Below are 20,762 nucleotides of genomic sequence, written 5' to 3'. Positions count from 1 at the left end.
GACCACAAGAAATTGCAGAGAGTTATGGACACAGGTCAACCATCATAAAAACCTATCTCTCCTCCATGGACTCTGTCTACACTTCCAGCAGCCAGCATTAAAGACCAAACTCACTTTGGACATTCTATCTTCTACCCCCACCCCCATCTTCCATCAGACACAAGAAACAAGCTTGAAAACACTCAGCACTACGGTCCTTCAGCTCATGGTGCTCTGCTGACCCTTTAATCTACTCCAAGATCAATCTAATTCTTCCCTCTCACGTAGCCCTCCATTTTTATTTCAACCAAAGGAATATCTTAAATGTTTCTGATGCATCTACTTCTACCACCACCACCTCTGGTAAGTGTGTTCCATGTACTTGTCTCTGTATTAAAAAAAAACACATCTCTAACAGCCTCCCACACGTTCCTTGAAACACCTTAACGTAATTCCTCTTCCTATTAGCCATTTCCACCCTGGGAAAAAGTCTCTGGCCATCCACTCTACCTATGCCTCTTATTATCTTGTACACTATCAAGCCACCCCTCATCCTCCTCCTCGCTCGCCCAACCTAACATGAAACCCAAAACATTTGAGATCTGTTGAAATAACCGAATAGTTTAAATAAGTATGCATGTCACAATATGGTAATTTGCCAGAGTTCAGGAGAAGAAGACTAGATGATCTGCATTTCACTTATCGACACAAAATGTAGCTACATACACCAGTTTCCATTCAGTTTCAAGTTAAACTCCCACGGAAATCAAATCATTTAAATTCTCCTGCTTCACTCCGCCACTTTTTCTTGTGCTACCAAAGACGCCTCCGTCACTAACTTCCCTGTAGTTTAATCAAAAGATCAATATTAAATAAAGGGATCTCAGCTCAGATCTAAACTCCACACGTCGTATCACCACTGTCGAATGACGGCATCTATCTCAATACAGTGACAATTAACAGTTGGTGGCTCTGATTTTCCTGACCTTGTTTACAGACAGAATACTAGTGCAAGAGCAGAAGGTCTAAAATTACAGACATTACTTTAAACCTTGCCATGCCAGGGCATAGTTTGAACTGCGGCAACAGCAATAAACAATCACCGCACCCATTCCGCAGGTCCCTTTCAATCACACACACCGCCAACCAAGAGATTCAACCAAACCCCTGGCTCTTAATTAAACGAGTGCAGACCCACCTCAGGGGAAACGTAAGACACGAAGGAAGGCTTCGCTGTTTTTCCACCTCCCGACCCTAAACTCAACATTTCGTGATTTTTCCGGGTTACTTTGTTGCTGATTCCTTAGGTAGTGCGGCCACTAATTAAACTTGCGCCCGTCTCAAACCCGCCTTCCGCACGCCTCTGATTGGCTCTACGAGGTCAAATATAGGTTTCCGATTTCGAAACGTCGCTTCTTCCAGGCGCTGGTTTATTGGTTAATAATTGTGCCAATCAACGTGAGCGCTTTCCCCCACCAGCCATCCCACTCCATTCTTATTCGCCCGCCGCTGGCTCAGTGCGCTCCTTTTAAGGGCTTAGAAAACAGTGGCCTCTCCGTTTATTGGTCAGTTGAGGTATCCATCATTGGTGTCTTGGCCAATAATATTTGCTCTAAGTCTGTCGTTTACTCTGAAGGTTGACTAGGTGTAATCTTTCAGTCCGCTGCCAAGGCTGGTTACTTAATTCATTCTTGGGGTAGAGCTTGCTTTGGTATGTGCCAATCATCCCAGGCAACTCTCCAGAATTTAATGCAGTTACAAAACGAGGCTCGCTGCAGTCAAGATACACTGATGGTGGAGGAAGTATGTGTTGCAGCAACTCATATTCCTGCCGGGCATGAACATTGGAATAACACACATCAGAGTTGCTGGTGAACGCAGCAGGCCAGGCAGCATCTCTAGGAAGAGGTACAGTCGACTTTTCGGGCCGAGACCCTTCGTCAGGACATTGAACATTGAGATGTACGTTTTCAGGTAACTCACGCTTCTCTCGTTCCTTCCTCTCCTCTGATCTTCCTTCCCCACGTTGTTTTGTCCAGTACCCACACGCAACTCCTTCTGGCTTTCCTGTCCTTTCCCCGACTGGTTCCATCTACCCGTCATCCCTCGCTATCCATCCCATAGGATGATGATGGTTCCTTTCAGTCAGTTAGTGGGGTTTGATATAGGATACCCCACTCCTCAGAAAGGAACAGCGGGTGCGTGAATGGATTTAGGTGAGTAGGGTATTGCACAGGTCCAGACCCACCCTCTCGACATCCCCTCCCGGATCCAGCGGCACGGTGGGGGCCAAGACGACTGGGGGAAGCTCTGTTGCAGTGAATGGCCAGACCAAGCTTCGATACAAGGGATGCCCTTTCCACGCTTCACGCACGTGTTTGCTAGATGGCCGTTGACCCTACGAGAGGGTTCATTCTCCCTTTGACAGGTCTTGTTTTCCGGCCTGCAGGGCCACCCTCCTCAACAGGCAAGCCTGGTGGGGGAGCCGGTTTAGTTGCCGACCACCCGACCACGCAACAGGTAGTACTGGGTTACATGGTACCAGTAGCACTCAGACGAGTGACCTGACACGGACATAGTTATAGCCATACTTTATTGATCCCGGGGGAAATTGGTTTTCGTTACATAGTAAAATAGCCCACAATCAGCATGGTTTCCTCAGGGGAAAATCTTGCCTGACAAATCTGTTGGAATTCTTGGATGCAATAACAAGCAGGATAGACAAAGGAGAATCGGTTGGTGTGTATTTGAATTCTCAGAAGACCTTTGACAAGGTGCTACACGAGTCTGTTTAACAAGTTACAAGCCCATGGTATTACAGGAAAGATTCCTGGAAAAAGCAGTGACTGATTGGCAGGAGGCAAAGAGTGGGGAGAAAGAGAGCTTTTCTGGTTGGCTGTTGGTAACTAGTGGTGTTCCACAAGGGTCTGTATTTGGATCGCTTCTTTTTACGTTATATGTCGATGACTTGGATGAAGGTATTGATGGCTTTGTGGCCACGTTTGTAGACAATATGAAGATAGGTAGAGGGGCAGTTAGTTTTAGAGGCTGCAGAAAGACAGACAGATTAGGAGATTGGGCAAAGAAGTGGCAGATGGAATACAGTGTTGGGAAGTGTATGGTAATGTACTTTGGTGTAAGAAATGAAAGTGTAGGCTGTTTTCTAAGTGTTCTAAATGGAGAGAAAATAGAAAAACCTGAGGGGCAAAGGGACTTGGGAGTTCTCGTGCAGGATTGCCTAAAGGTTAATTTGCAGGTTGAATCGGTGGTGAGGAAGGCAAATGTAATGTTAGTATTCATTTTGAGAGGACTGGAATATAAAACCAAGGATGTAATGTTGAGGCTTTATAAGGCACTGGTGAAGCCTCACATGGAGTATTGTGAGGAGTTTTGGGCCTCGTATCTAGGAAAGAATGTACTGACACTTGAGAGGGTTCAAATGAGGTTCATGAAAATAATTTCAGGATTGGAAGGTGTATCATATGAGGAATATTTGATGTTTCTGGGCCTGTACTCCCTTGAATTAAGAAGAATGAAGGGGGAGCCTCATCAAGTGGTGCATGGCCTTGATAGAGTGGATGTGGAGAGGACGTTTCCCATGGTGGAGGAAGCTGGGACCAGAGGGCACAATCTCAGAACAGAGAGATGTCCATTTAATTGGAGCTGAGGTAGAATTTCTTTAACCAGAGAGTGGTTATTGTGTGGAATTCATTGCCACAAGTGACTGTGAAGGCCAACTCATTGGGTATGTTTAAGATGGGCGTTGCGGATTCTTGATTTTTCAGGCCATGAAAGGATATGGGGAGAGGGCCGGAGATTGGGGCTAAGACGGAAATGGATCAGCCATGATGAAATGGCAGAGCATACTCAATGGGCCAAATGGCCTAATTCTGCTTATGGTCTTATAATCACCTTCCCATTATCTCTACATCCCCAGATGGCTCCATCTGCCCTCTATTCCCACCCCCCATCTGTCTCTACCTGTCACTTCCCCCCAGCTGTCTATGGATTCCACCCCCTCCTTCAGCTTCACCTGGCTCCATCTTCCCATCATCTCCCTCGTCACCTAGTTCACCTACTGTCTGGCAGCCCCTTCCTCATCCTTCCCTCTCTATCTCCTCTCTACACTCCTGATGAAATGTCTCTTTGCCTCCATAGATGTTGCTTGATCTGCTGAGTTCCCCCAGCAGTTTGTTTTTATGGTCACTTGTTTTGTGTTTTTCTTTGCTCAGATTCCATCTGGAGCATCTACAGACTCTCTTGCTTGTCCAAGTATGTGCGAGGGGCAAATGCAAGCAGACTTTCGCCACTGAGCTTGGGTGATGTTGTGTTCTTTATTCGTACTGTGGTTTACTCATAAAGACACATATTCTGGAAGAACATAACCATTACTTAACAGCAAAGAGCAACCATGTCTAACATACAAGTTTCTTGATCATTCTGTCAGTTCTGCGCATGCTCCGAACTCTGTCACATGACACATGATATCACCACATCTTCCTTTCCTTAAAAAGAAAAACCAATTAGCAACATTAAAACAAATGCATAATTTAACATGTTTCTCTCAGTCTCTCTGGGGGTTTACGAACACAATTAGACCTTCTAAGTGGTTCATACAGTTCTTGTGTTTCATTGTGATCTTCATGTTTTGTCTGGTCTGCATCTGTTAACTGAAACTCTGAAGTTGGCTCTTTCTGGAGGTCTTTGCGAAGAAATCGCAGTTCATTCATTAACTGTGTAATCTCTTTTTTATGCTGAGACTTCATCAATTCAATAAAACTTCTCAATACCTTCACTTGTGCTTTCACTTCTTCAATTGAATCCTGATTCTTGTCACTCTTTGGCTTCAGATCTGTATTGTACTGTACCGGCAAGTTTGGTTTTGGTGGCAGTGCTTTGTAAGATGCTGGTAACAAAGGGATGGGGTCTGGGATTTTTCTTCATGACTTAGACAATAGACAATAGGTGCAGGAGTAGGCCATTCGGCCCTTCAAGCCAGCACTGCCATTCATTGTGATCATGGCTGATCGTCCACAATCCGTACCCCATTCCTGCCTTCTCCCCATATCCCTTGACTCCGCTATCATTAAGAGCTCTATCTAACTCTTTCTTGAAAGCATCCAGAGAATTGACCTCCACTGCTTTCTGAGGCAGAGCATTCCACAGATCCACAACTTCATTTACTTTTGCCACATTGGAATCAAATTCTGTTCTCTTTTGCTTTTTCATCAAGTCACTGTATTTTGACGTGTCACTGTCCAGGACTAGATTTCTTTTCACCAACTTCAGTCTCTCACAGGCAGATAAACCCAATATTGACTGTACATTTTTTGGCGCTACCACAAATTAAAGTATGTGTTCAATATTTTTGTGTGATACTTTTGCCACACATGTTCCTTTAACTGGAATGTCTGCACCTGAATATCCAGTCACTTTCATATTTGTCTGATGTAACTTTGGTCTTGGCTTTAATGCATTAAGCTCAGATTCTGCAAGAACATTTACTTGAGCTCCAGTATCCAATTTAAACAGAATAATGTTTTTGTTCACTTGCAATGACATAGTCCAGTCATTCTTACTTTGTTTGTTTTCACAAAGCACATCTATATAAAACTCCTCGCGTTCATTTTCAAGCACTGCATTTATGTGTTTTATTTCCTTTCTACTTCTGCAACAGCGTGAAAAATGATTACTCTTACCACAGTTGTTGCACATTTTCCGATACGCTGGACACTTTTTAGGTTGGTGCTCCCGCCCACAGCGATCACAAAGTTTTTTTCTTTCAAACGACCTCTTGCTTTCTGTTGGTTTCGTAGTCGCTTCATTATTTTTTCTAACTTGTTCACAGTTATTCACAGCATGTACAATGCAGTACTCAATAAAATGCTCTTTAGCCTGCGACTTTACGGTTTCCGAAGCTTTGCAGAGAATCAAAGCTTTTTCCAAATTTACGTCTGGTTCTCTTAAGAGTCTTTCTCTCAGAGCATTATCCAGAATGCTGCACTCAATTCTGTCCTTAACGAGAGAGCCCGTCAGCTCTGCAAACTCGCAAGTTTTACTGTGGTTTCTGAATTCCATAACAAATTGATCAATCGTTTGACCAGCTTTCTGCTTGCATGTAAAGAATTTGTACCGTTCATATGTCACATTGTGCTTTGGTAAACAAAAGGCTTCAAACTTGTCGATTATCCCTTTTAGATTCAAATTATCTCCATTCTCAAAAGTAAAATGGTTATATACCTCAATTGCATCGTCCCCAATCACTTGGAGTAGAATTGCAGCTTTCGTTTTCTCTGTTTTTATTTTCTGCTCTGATAGCAGATAAATAAATTTCAAGACGTTGTTTAAATCTTTTCCAGTTTTCAGCTACATTTCCAGTCAGCTGAAGTGTTGATGGGGGTTGCAAAACTTCCATTCTTAAAGCTGTTAACAAACAACAAAAAAGTTTGTGCTCTTTTTTTCTCAATTATCTTCACTTCTCCCATGTTAGCGAAGCGAATTATTCTTCCAGACCGACTTCTGACACCATGTTGTGTTCTTTATACGTACCGTGGGTTACTCATAAAGACACATATTCTGGAAGAACATAACTAGAGCTTTTCTTTAACAGCAAACAGCAACCACGTTTAACATGCAAGCTTCTCGATCATTCTGTCTGTTCTGCGCATGTTCTGTCACGTGACACATGAAATCACCACAGGTGAGACTAGAACTAGGGGTTTGGAATGAAAGCCAAAATATTTAAAGAGGGCCTGAGGGGGAACTTATTCACTCAGAGGGTGGTGAAAGTGATGAACAAGCTGTCAGTCAAAGTGGTGGATATTGGTTTGATTGCATCATTTAAGAAAAGTTTGGATAGGTACATGCATGGGAGGGATATGGATGGGTCCAAAGTGCATGTCAATAGGACCAGGCAGCATTAACAGTTTAGCACAGACTAGATGGGCCCAAGGGTCTGTTTTTGTGCTGTAGTGTTCTATGACTCTGTGCTTTTATGGTTGTTAATTTGATAGTTCCACTTCTAAAAAGGTTGGCTAAGTCCTGAAGGACAAAGTCAGAATAAGATAAGAGATTCTGCAGATGCTGGATATCATGAGCAACGCACACAAAATGCTGAGGGAAGTCAGCAAGTCAGGCATCATCTGTGGAGAGGAATAAACAGTCAAGACCCTTCGTCGGGACTGGAAAAGAAGGGAGCAGAAGCCAGACTTGCTGAGTTCCTCCAGCCAAACAGAGTTAGCGATGAGTGAACTAAGATTTGAATGAAATTTCACCAACCTGCTTCTCCATCACCGTGAAATGAAGACTGTATACACATTCCTTGTGAAGACATGGATCCATTCCTACATCTTCATGTTATTCTTGACACTATCATTTGTCAAATGGGATAAATGTAAAATGCACCTGAACAATCAAAACTGCATCCATGTTGGGACTCAAACAGCAGTCAAATCGGCAATGTCTCAGCCCAGAACATCCCTCCTTCTCTTAATATAATAAACTGAGGGGCTCTAGAAGGATTTGGCAAGGTGTACATTAAAGGGAAGAGCAAAATAACAACACAACACAGGAATACACATATGCCAGAATCCGAATCAGGTTTGTTATCACTGTTAAGTGTTAAAAGTTCAAAGTACATTTTTATTGTCAAAGTATGTATACATTATATAACCTTGACAGGCAGCCACAAAACAAGAATCACAAGAAAACCCATTAAAAAAAGTCCAACAAACATCCAATGTGCAGAGAGGGAAAAAAACCACAGAATTGTGCAAACAATAAAAGCAAGCAACAGCATTCAGAACAAATGTGAGTCTGCAGACATGAGGCCTGGACTAGCCAGAGTAGGCCCACACAGACATCCCACCCTGCAAAAACTCATTTCAGGGAGGTAGCACCATCAATTTGCGGGAGATTCCCAGAACTTCCGGGAGAGGCGAGTTGTCTGCAATAGAGTAGCTCCTTAGCAGCTAGCCAGCTGCTTTAAATAATGTTAGCTATGCCAGAGTAGGGCCACAGCCTCAGCCTCGGGGCAGTGAAGAGCAGAGCAAGTGTCATGTAGCAGCGAGCAGAGCCAGCCCAACACCCTGCCTTTTCAATCCAGCATTTAAATCGTCCAAACATCGGGTTGTTTCTCGCTCTAAGACCTGGGCCCTGTTCACATCGATACACTCTGGGCCTGTACCCCACTGGCACGTACTGCCCTGTACCCATACTTTCCAAATTGGCCTGGTACTTAGATCAATCAGACCTTGCTCTCGGTTTAGGTGATGGGCTGCAAAACTTCTGCGCTCCAAATTTTCTCCGCTTCACAGGCCCTGATTCCATCTCAACCTCTCTCTGACCACTTCTCCTGGAATATGCCTTGACCTTGCTCTGACTTAGCATTGCACCTGCGCCCTTCGACCTTTGAGTCAGCCCCGCCTTCGCTTGCCCCTTCATTGTGGTGATCGTTTACTGTAATTTTTTTTACAGAAGTGTTATTAGTAAAGTATTTAGTTGTATTTCTTGCTTTGAGAACTGCCAGTAAGTTGTTGCTCATCTTCAGTAGCATCATCTTAAACCAGGAGGAAATAGTTGATTTGCAGTACAGCACGACATTAGGTTTATTAGGTACACTTGTACATCTCCTCATTAATGCAAATATTTAATCAGCCAATCACGTGGCAGCAGCTCAATGTATAAAAGCATGCCGATACAGTCAAGGAGTTGATAGTTGGTGTCAGATGAGTGGTTTAAGTATCTCAGAAGATGTTGATCACTTGGGATTTTCACACACAACAGTCTCCAGAGTTTACAGAGAATGGTGCAAAAAACAGCAAACATCCAGTGAGCAGCAGTTCTGTGGGCAAAGATGCCTTGTTAATAAGAGAGGTCAGAAGAGAATGGCCAGACTTGTTCAAGCTGACAGGAAGGTGACAGTAACCATGCATCACGATAGTGGTGTGTAGAAGAGCATTCCTCAATGCACGACATGTTGAACTTGGATGTGGATGGGCTGAGCAGCAGAAGACTACAAACATTCACTCAATGGCCACATTATTAGATATAGGAGGTTTATATATAAAATTTTAAATTATTACTGCAAAAATTGTGTGGTAGTGTTCGTGGGTTGGCTTATTATCCATTTGGAAATCTGATGGCAGAGGGGAAGAAGCTATGGGACCAGTAACCAATCTGTCAGTAATACTAAAGACCTGCACTGCAGAACTAGCGGTACCTCTCATCCAACTATTTCAGTTCAGAAGCAACACTGGAAATTATCCTGCAATCTGGAAAGTTACCCAGGTACGTTCTCTTCAAAAAGAGATAGGCCAACCATTCTGGAGAACTACCACCGGAGAAGTCTTTTTGTAATCATCAGCAGAGGGATGGAAGGTAGTCTCAAGCATAAAGGATAGCATCAAGCAGCACTTGTTAACCGATTGTCTGACCATCAGTACCTAGTTTAATACACTAGGTCCACTCAGCTCTCGGCACCTTCTCAGTCTTTGTCCAAGTATTGGTAAGGGAATTGCTTCCTGCCGCTGTCCGTAAGGAGTTTGTATATTCCTTGTAACCATGTGGGTTTCCTCTGGGTGTTCCAGTTTCCTCCCACATCCCAAAGGCATACAGGTTTGTAAGTTGTGGGCATGTTATGTTGGAGCTGGAAGCATGGTGACATTTGCGGGCTGCCCCAGCACACCCTCGCAGTGTATTGGTTGTTGACACAAACAGCACGTTTCACTGATGTTTTGATGTACATGCAACAAATAAAGTTCATCTTTAAACTCTCTTTTCTAGACGTGACTGTCTTTGATGTCAAGACAACTTTTGATGGAGAGTTACAATGATGATGCAACCAACATGTAACTGGAATAGTAATCCAGACATCAACAAGTACAAATCCCACTGTGAAATCTGATAATACCATTGAAAATAGCTATGGGTAAGGTCTTCAAAGCTACAGGATTGTTTAAAAATCGAGATGGTTAACTAACAACACAAACAAAATGCTGGAGGTATTCAAGTCAGGCAACATTTACGGAGGGGAATAATCTGTCAACATTTCGAAATTTGCCACTGTTATCTCGTCTAATGAAATGTGACTCTAAACAAGAAGTTCTCCATCTTTTTTATGCCATTACCATTAACCAAGGGTCTGTGGACCCCAGATTGGGAACCCCGGCTCTAGACCTGTCAGTTAACTCTGAATTGGCATTGCAAGCCACTTGGTTCTAGAGCAATAAGTGCTGTCTTTTCCAGCGACATCCAGATTCCATGAAATGGATGGGAAAAACTCATCAATGGGGATGGAAGGGAAACACTGGTTGAAGTAATACTTCGCACAAAGAAAGGTGGTTGTGGTGGTTGGAGGTTCACTGCCCTGAGGTTCTCCATTTTGAGGAGAAGCTCAGGGCAGTGACTTGAGTCTAAACATCATCAACAATCTTCATTCCATCACAATATCATAAAAATCCGTATCTATGTTATCGATAATTGCGTAACATTCAATTCCTTTGCTGCTTGGGACATGGAAAGATCTCAATCACTTTAGAGCATGGGCTGATTTGAAAGTTTTTTTTCCCACAAATGTTCCTTTTGGTGAACGGCTCGTCTCCTGATATCCCAAAATCAAGGCACATGTCAGGAATCAGAACCAGCTTTATTATCACTGTCACATGTCATGAAATTTGTTGTTTTGCAGCAGTGGTACAGTGCAATACTTTTAAAATGTTACGATGTTACAATAAGAAATGTAAAAAATAAATAGTTAATGGACTTTTCAGAAGGCGGGGTGGGAAGAAGTTCTTCCTAAAATGTTGAGTGCATGTCTTCAAGCTCCTCTCCGAGCTGGTGAAAGTCCCTCATGATGGATGTGATCATGGCTGATCATCCACAATCAGTACCCTGTTCCTGCCTTCTCCCCATATCCCTTGACTCCACTATCTTTAAGAGCTCTATCTAACTCTTTCTTGAAAGCATCCAGAGAATTGGCCTCCACTGCCTTCTGAGGCAGAACATTCCACAGATCCACAACCCTCTGTGTGAAAAAGTTTTTCTTCAACTCCGTTCTAAATGGTCTACCCCTTATTCTTAAAAACTATGGCTTCTGGTTCTGGACTTCCCCAACATCGGGAACATGTTTCTTGCCTCTAGCGTGTCCAATCCCTTAATAATCTTATATGTTTCAATCAGATCCCCTCTCATCCTTCTAAATTCCAGTGTATACAAGCCCAGTCGCTCCAATCTTTCAACATATGACAGTCCCGCCATCCCAAGAATTAACCTCGTGAACTCCCGCAATAGCAAGAATGTCCTTCCTCAAATTTGGAGACCAAAACTGCACACAGTACTCCAGGTGTGGTCTCACCAGGGTCCTGTACAACTGCAGAAGGACCTCTTTGCTCCTATACTCAACTCCCCTTGTTATGAAGGCCAACATGCCATTAGCTTTCTTCACTGCCTGCTGTACCTGCATGCTTACTTTCAGTGACTGATGAACAAGGGCATCTAGATCTCGTTGTACCTCCCCTTTTCCTAACTTGACACCATTCAGATGAAATGAAATGAAATATCTTTATTGTCATTGCATAGTACAATTTGTCATGCACCAATACAGTGAAAATGAGTTTGCAACTCCCATACTCAATGCTATAAAACAACAAATAAAATAAATAAAATCGGTAACCAGCCAGTACAACCAGCAACCATAAACCCAGTATTAAAGTGGCAATATAACAAATTTATGGATGATGCTTGATCGATTGGTTCAGAGCAATTATAGCTCTGGGGAAATAACTATTTTTCAGTCTGGAAATGCAGGCATAGAAAATCTTGTAACGTCTGCCAGATGGAAGAAGTTCAAACAGATGATTGCATGGGTGTGTATTGTCCTTACAGATGCTTGTAGCTTTCCTTAGGCAGTGAGAGCTGTAGGTGTCCTCTAGGGTAGGGAGCTGTGTCCCGATGATCTTCTGTGCGCTAGAGATGACCTGCTGAAATGCTTTCCTATTGATAGAGTGAAGGGATAGGTAAATAGGGGTATAGACTAGAAACACTGATTAACTTATGATCAATCACCTTGTGTGCGCCTTAGCTTACTGTTTTGGACAGTTGAAAAGAAGCTTTACCCAGCAACCGGTGATGTACTAGTCATTATTCTCTAAAGATAGGCAAAGCTTCAAATAAGGAACTATCTGATCTTGCAGAAGTATCTCAAGGTATAGCTAAATATGGGAAGAATAGTGCAAGGGCTAGAATGTTCTGGAGAAAAGGGGAAGGTGTCCGAATGAGGAACTGATGGGCTAGATTTGGCTTAAAATAATTATAACTAACTAACCAATGATTCTTTTACATCTAATTGTATCTTAGCATGTGATTGAAATGATTCTAATATTATCTAAACTTGTAATCGTAAGATTTCCTACTACCTGATCAATGTTATAAATTGTGGAGAACTGTGTAATTCGGGGGCAGTGTCTGGACTGGCTTTTTTGGGAAATCAGTCTGTAACTCCCCCCATAGCATGCTATGAGTAAAGAATAAAGGTTTGAAAAAGAATTACGCGTGTTAGTGTTTTTGCGGTACTTTTGTCTTTGCATTGGTCGGTCCTGTACGACACTATCAGCTGCTGTACAACTGAGATACCACTCAGGGATGCAGTATGTTAAGATGCTCCCTATGGTGCAGCGGTAAAAGGTCACCAGCGTCTGTTCAGGTAGACCGGCTTTCTTCAGTGTTCTGGGGAAAAACAAGCGATGCTGTGCTTTCTTAACTATCGCAGTGATGTTAGTGGACCATGTAAGGTCTTCTGAGAGATGTATTCCCAGAAACATGAAACTGGACACTCTCTCCACTATATCTCCGTTAATGTAGACTGGAGCGTACTCGTCATCCTGTGACTTTCCAAAATTGATAGTAATCTGCCTTCCTGTTCTTGCCACCAAAGTGGATAACCTCACATTTATCCACATTAAACTGCATCTGCCCACTCACCCAACCTGTCCAAGTCACCCTGCATTCTCATAACATCCTCCTCACATTTCACATTGCCACCCAGCTTTGTGTCATCTGCAAATTTGCTAATGTTACTTTTAATCCCTTCATCTAAATCATTAATGTATATTGTAAATAGCTGCAGTTCCAGCACCAAGCCTCGCGGTACCCCACTAGTCACTGCCTGCCATTCTGAAAAGGACCCATTAATCCCTACTCTTTGTTTCCTGTCTGCCAACCAATTTTCTATCCATGTCAATACCCTACCCCCAATACCATGTGCTCCAATTTTGCCCACTAGTCTCCTGTCTGGGACCTTATCAAAGGCTTTCTGAAAGTCCAGGTACACTACATCCACTGGCTCTTCCTTGTCCATTTTCATAGTTACATTCTCAAAAGATTCCAGAAGATTAGTCAAGTATGATTTCCCGTTCGTAAATCCATGCTGATTCGGACCGATCCTGTTACTGCTATCCAGATGTGCCGCTATTTCATCTTTTATAATTGACTCCAGCATCTTCCCCACCACTGATGTCAGGCTAACAGGTATATAATTGCCTGTTTTCTCTCTCCCTCCTTTCTTAAAAAGTGGGATAACATTAGCTACCCTCCCATCCACATGAACTGATCCTGAATCTATAGAATATTGGAAAATAATTACCAATGCGTCCATGATTTCTAGAACCACAAGTATCCTGGGATGCAGACCATCAGGCCCTGGGGATTTATCAGCCTTCAGTCCCATCAATTTACCCAACACCATTTTCTGTCTAATGTGAATCTCCTTCAGTTCCTCTGTTACCCTACGTCCTCTGGCCACTATTACATCTGGGAGATTGTTTGTGTCTTCCTTAGTGAAGACAGATCCAAAGTACCTGTTCAACTCATCTGCCATTTCTTTGTTCCCCATAATAAATTCACCTGTTTCTGTCTTCAAGATAGACATTTTAATGTCCATTTCTTCTTGATATTTACTAAGGAGAATATTATGGATGCCAAATAAATGAGATTAATAAGCAGTGAGGTCTAAGTTCATTTGCATATTATGAAGAAGGTGGTATTTGTAGTCTTAAAGTGCAATACGGTGGGAAAATCTACAGGGCCAGGCCAAGTGTAACCTTGGACCATCTGGGAAGGCAAGGAGTCTTGTGGAGTCTTTTGTCGAGATAATTGTTTTACTGTTAGCCACTGGCGAAGTTCCAGAAGACTAGAGGATAGTTAATCTTGTTCCATTGTTCAAGAATGCTTGATGTAGAGAGGATGTTTCCTACAGTGGGAGAGTTTAGGACCAGGTAATTTCTTTACCCAGAGGGTGTTGAATCTGTGGAATTTGTTGTCTCAAATGGCTGTGGGTATATTTAAAATGGAGATAGATAGGTTCTTGATTAGTAAGTGTATCAAAGGTTACAGGGAGAAGGCAGGAAAATAGGGCAGAGGGGGATAATAAATCAGCCATGATGGAATGGTGGAGTAGTCTTAATGGGCTGAATGGCCTAATTCTGTTACTATATCTTTTGGTTTAAAGAGGGTAGCAAGGATAGGCCAAGGAATTGCAGGGCAGTTGTTAGGATGTTACTGTAAGGAATTCTGAGGGACATAATTCACCAGCACTTGGAGAGTCGAGGCCTGATCAGAAATCTTCAGCATGGTTTAGTGCATGAGCATTCATATCTGATGAGTCTTTTGGAGATTTTCAAAGAGGTAACTAAGGGGATAAATTAAAGTAGTGTGTTGGATGTTGTCTATGTGGACCTTAATAAGGCCTTTGATGAGGTCCGACATGGCAAGCTGATCTGGAGATTCACATGGGATTCAGGGGAATTAGAAATGGTTTGTCAATAGGAAGCCGAGAATGATGGTTGATGGTCATTTCTCGCACTGAAAGCCTGTGACTAGTGGAATGCCCTCTGCTACTCCCTTTCTATGTAAGTAATTTGGATATGGCATGATTAGAAAATTTGCGTGAGTTTGCTGAAGAAAATAAGTGAAGGGGTCTTGTCGATAGTGAAGCTGGTAACAATGAATTGCAAAGATACTTGATCAGTTAGGGAAATGGGCTGAAGAATGGCAAATTAATTTCAACTTAGATAAGTGTGAGGTCAGGCCAGATTGGGACATATACGGTGAATGGCAGAGCACTGACACATATTGTGGGACAGAGGGACCTGGGACTTGGGACACACCGACTATTGGACATTCTGTAATATAGTTCTACTAAGGTGGCCAACTCCTTCTTATTTCTAAGTTCAATCTAAATGGCCTTGTTAGATGATCGCTCAGGTGCACAGTTCACTGAAAGCAGTCACCCAAGCAGACAGGGTAATGAAAAGGGGTTTAGCATTCTGGCCTTCAGCAGTCGAGGCATCAAGTTTAGGAATAGGGCATGATGTTGCAGTCTTATAAGTCAACGGTGAGGCTGCATTTGGAGTATTGTATACAGTTTTAGTCACTATGTTATCAGAAAGATATTGTCAAGCTGAGTATGTGCAGAAGAGATCTTCAATGATGCTGCCTGGACTAGAGGGTCTGAATTATAGGAAGAGGTTGGCCACACTAGACCTTCATTCTCTGGAGTGCAGGAGAATGAGGGGTGATCTCATGGAGCTTTGAAGTCTTTTGTAGGTGGATGGTCATAGTCTTTTCTCCAGAGATGGGGAGTGAAAGACTAGAGGGCACAGACACAAGACAAGAGGAGATAAGTTTAAAAGAAATCTGAGAGGTAACTTCTTTACACAGAGGGTAGTGAATGCCTGAAATGAGCTGCCAAAGACATTGTTCGAGGCAAGTGCTACCGCAAGAGTTAAGAGGCATTTGGATAGGTAAATAGAGGGGAAGGGCTTTGAGGGTTATGGACCGAAAATGGGTAACTAGGACTAGCAGTTGAGCTGAAGTGCTTGTTTCCATATTGTGATTTCTAGGACTCTATAACAACATAAAAGGTGAGGTATGCTGGCATTTTTAAAATGGGTATTTCCAGAGAGAAGTTGACCAGAATTTTCAGGGTATTTTGAAATTTAATAATGTGACTATTTAGCAATTGGTGCAAAATATCTTTATTAAATTAACATATTAAATGACATCAGGTTAGGTTTACTTATTAATCACATGTACATCGAAACATATAGTGAAATGCACCGTTTGTGGTAGCAACCTACGGATATGCTGAAAGTATTGCCACACATTCTCACACCAACATAGCATGCTCACAATGTTCAGCAGAACACACAGCAAATATAGAGCAAGCAACAACAGCAAAACAAACCCCTTGCCCACCCTCATGCCCATCCACGTAAACAGACGAGCATCCAACCCCCGAACAGGTTGCCTCCAGGCCTCCAGTCTCCAGAATGTGGCCCAGACTGGTTAGGAGATACATTTAAGTATCGTAGCAAGAATGTAATTAACATGAAAAATGGAAAGAGAAGGAAAGTGTGTGGATATTTGACACATAGTTTTGATATAACTGGGTCATGTACTATATTGCTTTGCAATATGGATTGAAACCCTATACAAATTCATCCCTCATAAATCTTCACAGTAGACAGAAAGAGAGGCCACAAAGAAAATGACACACTGTCTAAAGATGTGGCATTTTCAAACAAATGGTATTTGGAGGAATTTAAGGTGGGGAGTTATATGAGAGGCAGGGTTTGATGGTCGGCACAACATTGTGGGCCAAAGGGCCTGTACTGTGCTGTACTATGTTCTATGTTCTAAATGTGTCATGTTGTTGTAAGCCGAAAACCTTACATTTATGTAGCTTCTTTGATATCTCCAATATTCTCAAACTACTTCACAATCAAAGAGATACTTCTCTGTATTTACTGCTGAGAAAAAGGAGGAAAAAAACATCCATAAACTTTGGTAATAAACATTAAAAATGCTTTTCCCAGGATACCTTATCATAAGAATGGATTTTCGAATATGCAGCATGTGATCACTGAAAAAACTAGAATTACTTAGCAGTTCATAATTTCATCTTTCTAGTGAATGATAAGCCTCACTTTCAATAAGAGTTTCTCTTATTGAAATTACATTTATGTCACCATATACAACCCTGAGATTCATTTTCTTGTGGGTATACTCAATGACTCCATAGAATGATAACCAAAAAAGAATCAATGAAAGATTGCACCAATTTGGGCGTTCAGCCAGTGTGCAAAAGACAACAAGCTGTGGAAATACAAAAAAAATAATAAACAAATAAGCAATAAATATCGAGAACATGAGATGAAGGGTCCTTGAAAGCGAGCCCATTGGTTGTGGGAACATTTCAATGATGGGGCAAGCGAAGGTGAGTGAAGTTAGTGGTGTGCCACAGTGATCAGTGCTGATTCCGTCATTGTTTATCATCTAGATCATCGATCTGGTTGATAATGGTGGTAAACTGGATCAGAAAACGTGCGGCTGACATCAAGATTTTGGGTGTAGTGGACAGTGAGGAAGGCTATCAAAGCTCGCAGTGAGATCTGGACCGGCTGGAAAAATAGGCTGAAATAGGAAGATGGAATTTAAGGCAAACAAGTGCAGGTGTTGCATTTTGGGAGGATCAACTAGGCTATGTCTTACATGGTGAGCAGTAGGGCACTGTGGAGTGCGTTAAAGCAGAGGGATCTAGAAATACAGGGAGATAATTCCTTGAAAGTTGCACCGCAGGTAGACAGGGTCATATAAAAAGCTTTTGTCATATTGGCCTTATTAAATCAATGTCTTGAGTACAGAGTAGGAATGTTATGTTGACATTGTATAAGATGTTGGTGAGGCCTAATCTGGAGTATTTTGTGCGTTTTAGTCAACTGTCCACAGGAAAGGTGCAATTGAAACAGCGCTGAGAAAATTTACAAAGATATTGCAGGGCCTTGAGGACCTGAGTTATAGGGAAATGTTAAATAGGTTAGGACTGTATTCTCTAGAATGTAGAAAACTGAGGGGAGATTTGATAGAAGTATCCAAAATTTTGAGGGTATAGATAAAGGTTTTCTGCTGAGGTTGGGTGAGACTAGAATTAGAGGTCATGGGTTAAGGGTGAAAGGTGAAAGACAGTTCCCTCTAAGCTGCGTGGTGTGCAGCTGCACAGTGACTGAAATGTTCCTGTGCACATAGCCTTTGTGGTCACACAGCTGGAATTTTCTTTTATATAATGATAATTTTGAAACCTATGTTAATATAATTGTGGAATACCCTGTAATTAATTATATGTTAATGAATATAATCCATAACTTTTCTAAATAATAAATGTACCACAACCTTTACTTTGAAATGTTTTAGAGTTTCAATGTATTTACATTGTCAGTGTTTCAAGTTACAACACTGTTAGAAATTTTAACATTAAACACAGAATTGAAGTCAGTAGCTCATGTTAAGAAACTGCTGGCCCACTGAATGCCGATGCTGTCTTGCCAAACATTTTTTTTTACCATTGTGCCTGTCATTGTTTTGATTACCTGACATCATTTACTTGTGTTGTGAGTTGTGGTTTGTGTTTGTCTGGATGTGAAAAATTGTACGTTCTGAATTTTTTGGAAAGTAATCTTTCAAAAAAATCATAATTTTGTAAGATTTTTAAAATTTAACAATTGTTAGAACAAGGTAAAAATTAATTTCTATAAAATTGCTTGCATGATTCTGATTATTTTACTAAAATTTTAAAGTTTTGACTAACTTTGTTAATTTTTTCAAATAATAATAATCTTTCGTATCCTAAGGATGTTGTAAAGAAAAGCAGAAGAGTTAAATGCTTTGAAGAACAAAGATTGTACACATTTGAAGTAGAATGGCTTTTACAACATAGGTACTGAACTACCATCTTCGCATCACGACAAATAAATAACAATTGGCGATATTTTTACACATCAAGATATTGGTGATGTGTTATGAATTCAACCAAATATAAATCCTAAACAGACTAGAAGTGGAATGTTTACATTATCTAATGAGGGTGTAGACATATTTTTCATCTGAATGCAAAATTAATCTGGACAATGGATTTGTAATAAAGTTAGATGAGGGAAAGTTTACGAAGCATGAAAGATTTTCTTTGTTGTACTGTACAGGCAGTCCCCGAGTTATGAACATCCAACTTACAAACAACTCGTACTTACGAATGGCCTGCCATAAAGCCGATTATATGAAAAATTCGTCGGCTCGAGGAAGGAGAACGCCGTCCATCATTTTAAGTTGGATCACATTGCCATTAACACAGTGTTGAGTGTGTAACTTTGTAGTTGGCTTAAATTTTTCTTAGCAAGATTCACCCTGACCCCCCTTTTCCAGTCAGCATCGCCCCCACTTGTCCCTTATTTAACCTGTCTCAGTCCGGGTGGACTTTAGGACCCGGGGGAAGCTCAGGACCCGCCGCCCGCGGCTGCTGCTGAAACCGCAGTGTTTCTGTTCCGTTGACGGAAAACGATCACGATTGAAAATAAAGTGGAAATAATAAAACGATCAGAAAGAGGTGAAACACCATCGGTCATTGGAAAAGCGTTAGTCTACAGTCGGTCAATGATTGGAACAATTTTAAAGGATAAAGTGAGAATAATGGAGCATGTGAAAGGCCCTGCCGCGATGAAAGCTACAATTATCACTAAGCAATGCAGTGGTTTAACTATTGAAATACATACGTTTAAGTATTTTCTCTGCATAGAATGGTAAAATATATACTATATACTAAGACAAACGTTTGACTAACTGACGCTAAATAAGACCAGATGTACCTGTTCCGACCTATGTACAAATCCGACTTAAAGACGGGCTTAGGAACGGATCTCGTTTGTAACCCGGGGACTGCCTGTATTTCATAACACCCTTCAATTAAATAAAATCCAAAGTACGTGAAGTTTCTATGTTGATTCAAAATATTCGTAGTATGCATATTACAAAAAAAGTGCTGTGCAGTAATAAAACTGTGTACAAATTTCCTGCTCAGAGCAATTGTTGGGCCACACTGCTGTAAAAAAAAAATTGGAGGGAATTTTGAAGGGGATCGTGAATGGACCACTTAGAGGGTGGTGAGAGTGTGGAACGAGCTACCAGCGCAAGCGGTGGATGCAGGTTCAAGTTCAACATTGAAGAGAAATTTGGATAGGTACATGGATGGAGGACTATGGTGATGGGAGTAGGTAGATTAATGGTTCGACACGGACTAGATGGCTGAAGGATCTGTTTCCGTGGTGTGATGCTCTGTGACTCGAATACATTCAAAATGTTGGAGGAACTCAGCAGGTCAGGCAGCATCTATGGAGGGGCAATAAAAATTATGTAATACCTGTTTAGTGCTTGTCTTATCTCGTGTGACTAGTCACTGCACTCTTTATGAGAAAATCACATTGCATAGTACTACACTAGGTACCAGTAAGCCATCAGAAGCTCTAGGTGTTGAAGAAGGCAGTGAATAGAAAACACACACGTCTAAAGGTAAGCTTTGTTTATAAAAATTTAGCGATATATACAAAATACTTACATGAGTAAGGACAATTCAGAATTCCGACATTCTGTTCAGGTTCCAAGTCTAAGATATAAACAAAAACCAAATTCCTTTTAGTTAAATCAGTGAAATTCATTAGAGTAACCTTTATTACTCCCATTTCTCTAACTAATTAGATCTGGTGTTATTCCCTATTTAAAGGTTTACAGACTAACAATTGCCTTTCTGTTTATTCCTAGTTAGTTAGAAAGCTAATTGAATGCCTATTCTTAAGTATAATGGTTAACTTCAGTTTCAGTTCAGGTCAGTAAGACTACACATTCAAATTCAACACCCAAAATATATAGAAATACAGATTAACTTCTTTCATGACAATTCTTCA

The 20,762-nt window shown here is 41.5% G+C and overlaps 1 protein-coding gene and 1 long non-coding RNA gene across 4 annotated transcripts in view; one reads left to right on the top strand and one right to left on the bottom strand.

Annotated features, from left to right (window-relative positions):
- Positions 1 to 1,330, bottom strand: part of mtmr12 (myotubularin related protein 12) — a 101,305-nt gene extending 99,975 nt beyond the window's left edge. For both annotated transcript variants that reach the window (XM_072252375.1, XM_072252376.1), the window contains exon 1: positions 1,178 to 1,330. In XM_072252375.1, coding sequence (XP_072108476.1) covers positions 1,178 to 1,246 — 69 coding nt within the window. In that variant the 5' untranslated portion in view covers positions 1,247 to 1,330. The remainder of the gene's footprint in view (positions 1 to 1,177) is intronic.
- A 334-nt stretch (positions 1,331 to 1,664) lies between these two features.
- LOC140194551 (uncharacterized) lies at positions 1,665 to 19,751 on the top strand. 2 transcript variants are annotated; one of them, XR_011885244.1, is made up of 3 exons: positions 1,665 to 1,941; positions 9,763 to 9,907; positions 19,011 to 19,751. It is a non-coding gene; the product is annotated as an uncharacterized lncRNA (long non-coding RNA). The 2 variants fall into 2 exon arrangements; XR_011885243.1 differs by having other exon boundaries at positions 1,665 to 1,953.
- Positions 19,752 to 20,762: the final 1,011 nt, after the last annotated feature.

Source organism: Mobula birostris, chromosome 3 (assembly GCF_030028105.1).
Source record: "Mobula birostris isolate sMobBir1 chromosome 3, sMobBir1.hap1, whole genome shotgun sequence".
Classification (NCBI taxonomy): domain Eukaryota; kingdom Metazoa; phylum Chordata; class Chondrichthyes; order Myliobatiformes; family Myliobatidae; genus Mobula; species Mobula birostris.
The sequence above is the reverse complement of the archived record's forward strand: the minus strand, read 5'-3'. Positions and strand labels throughout refer to the sequence as shown.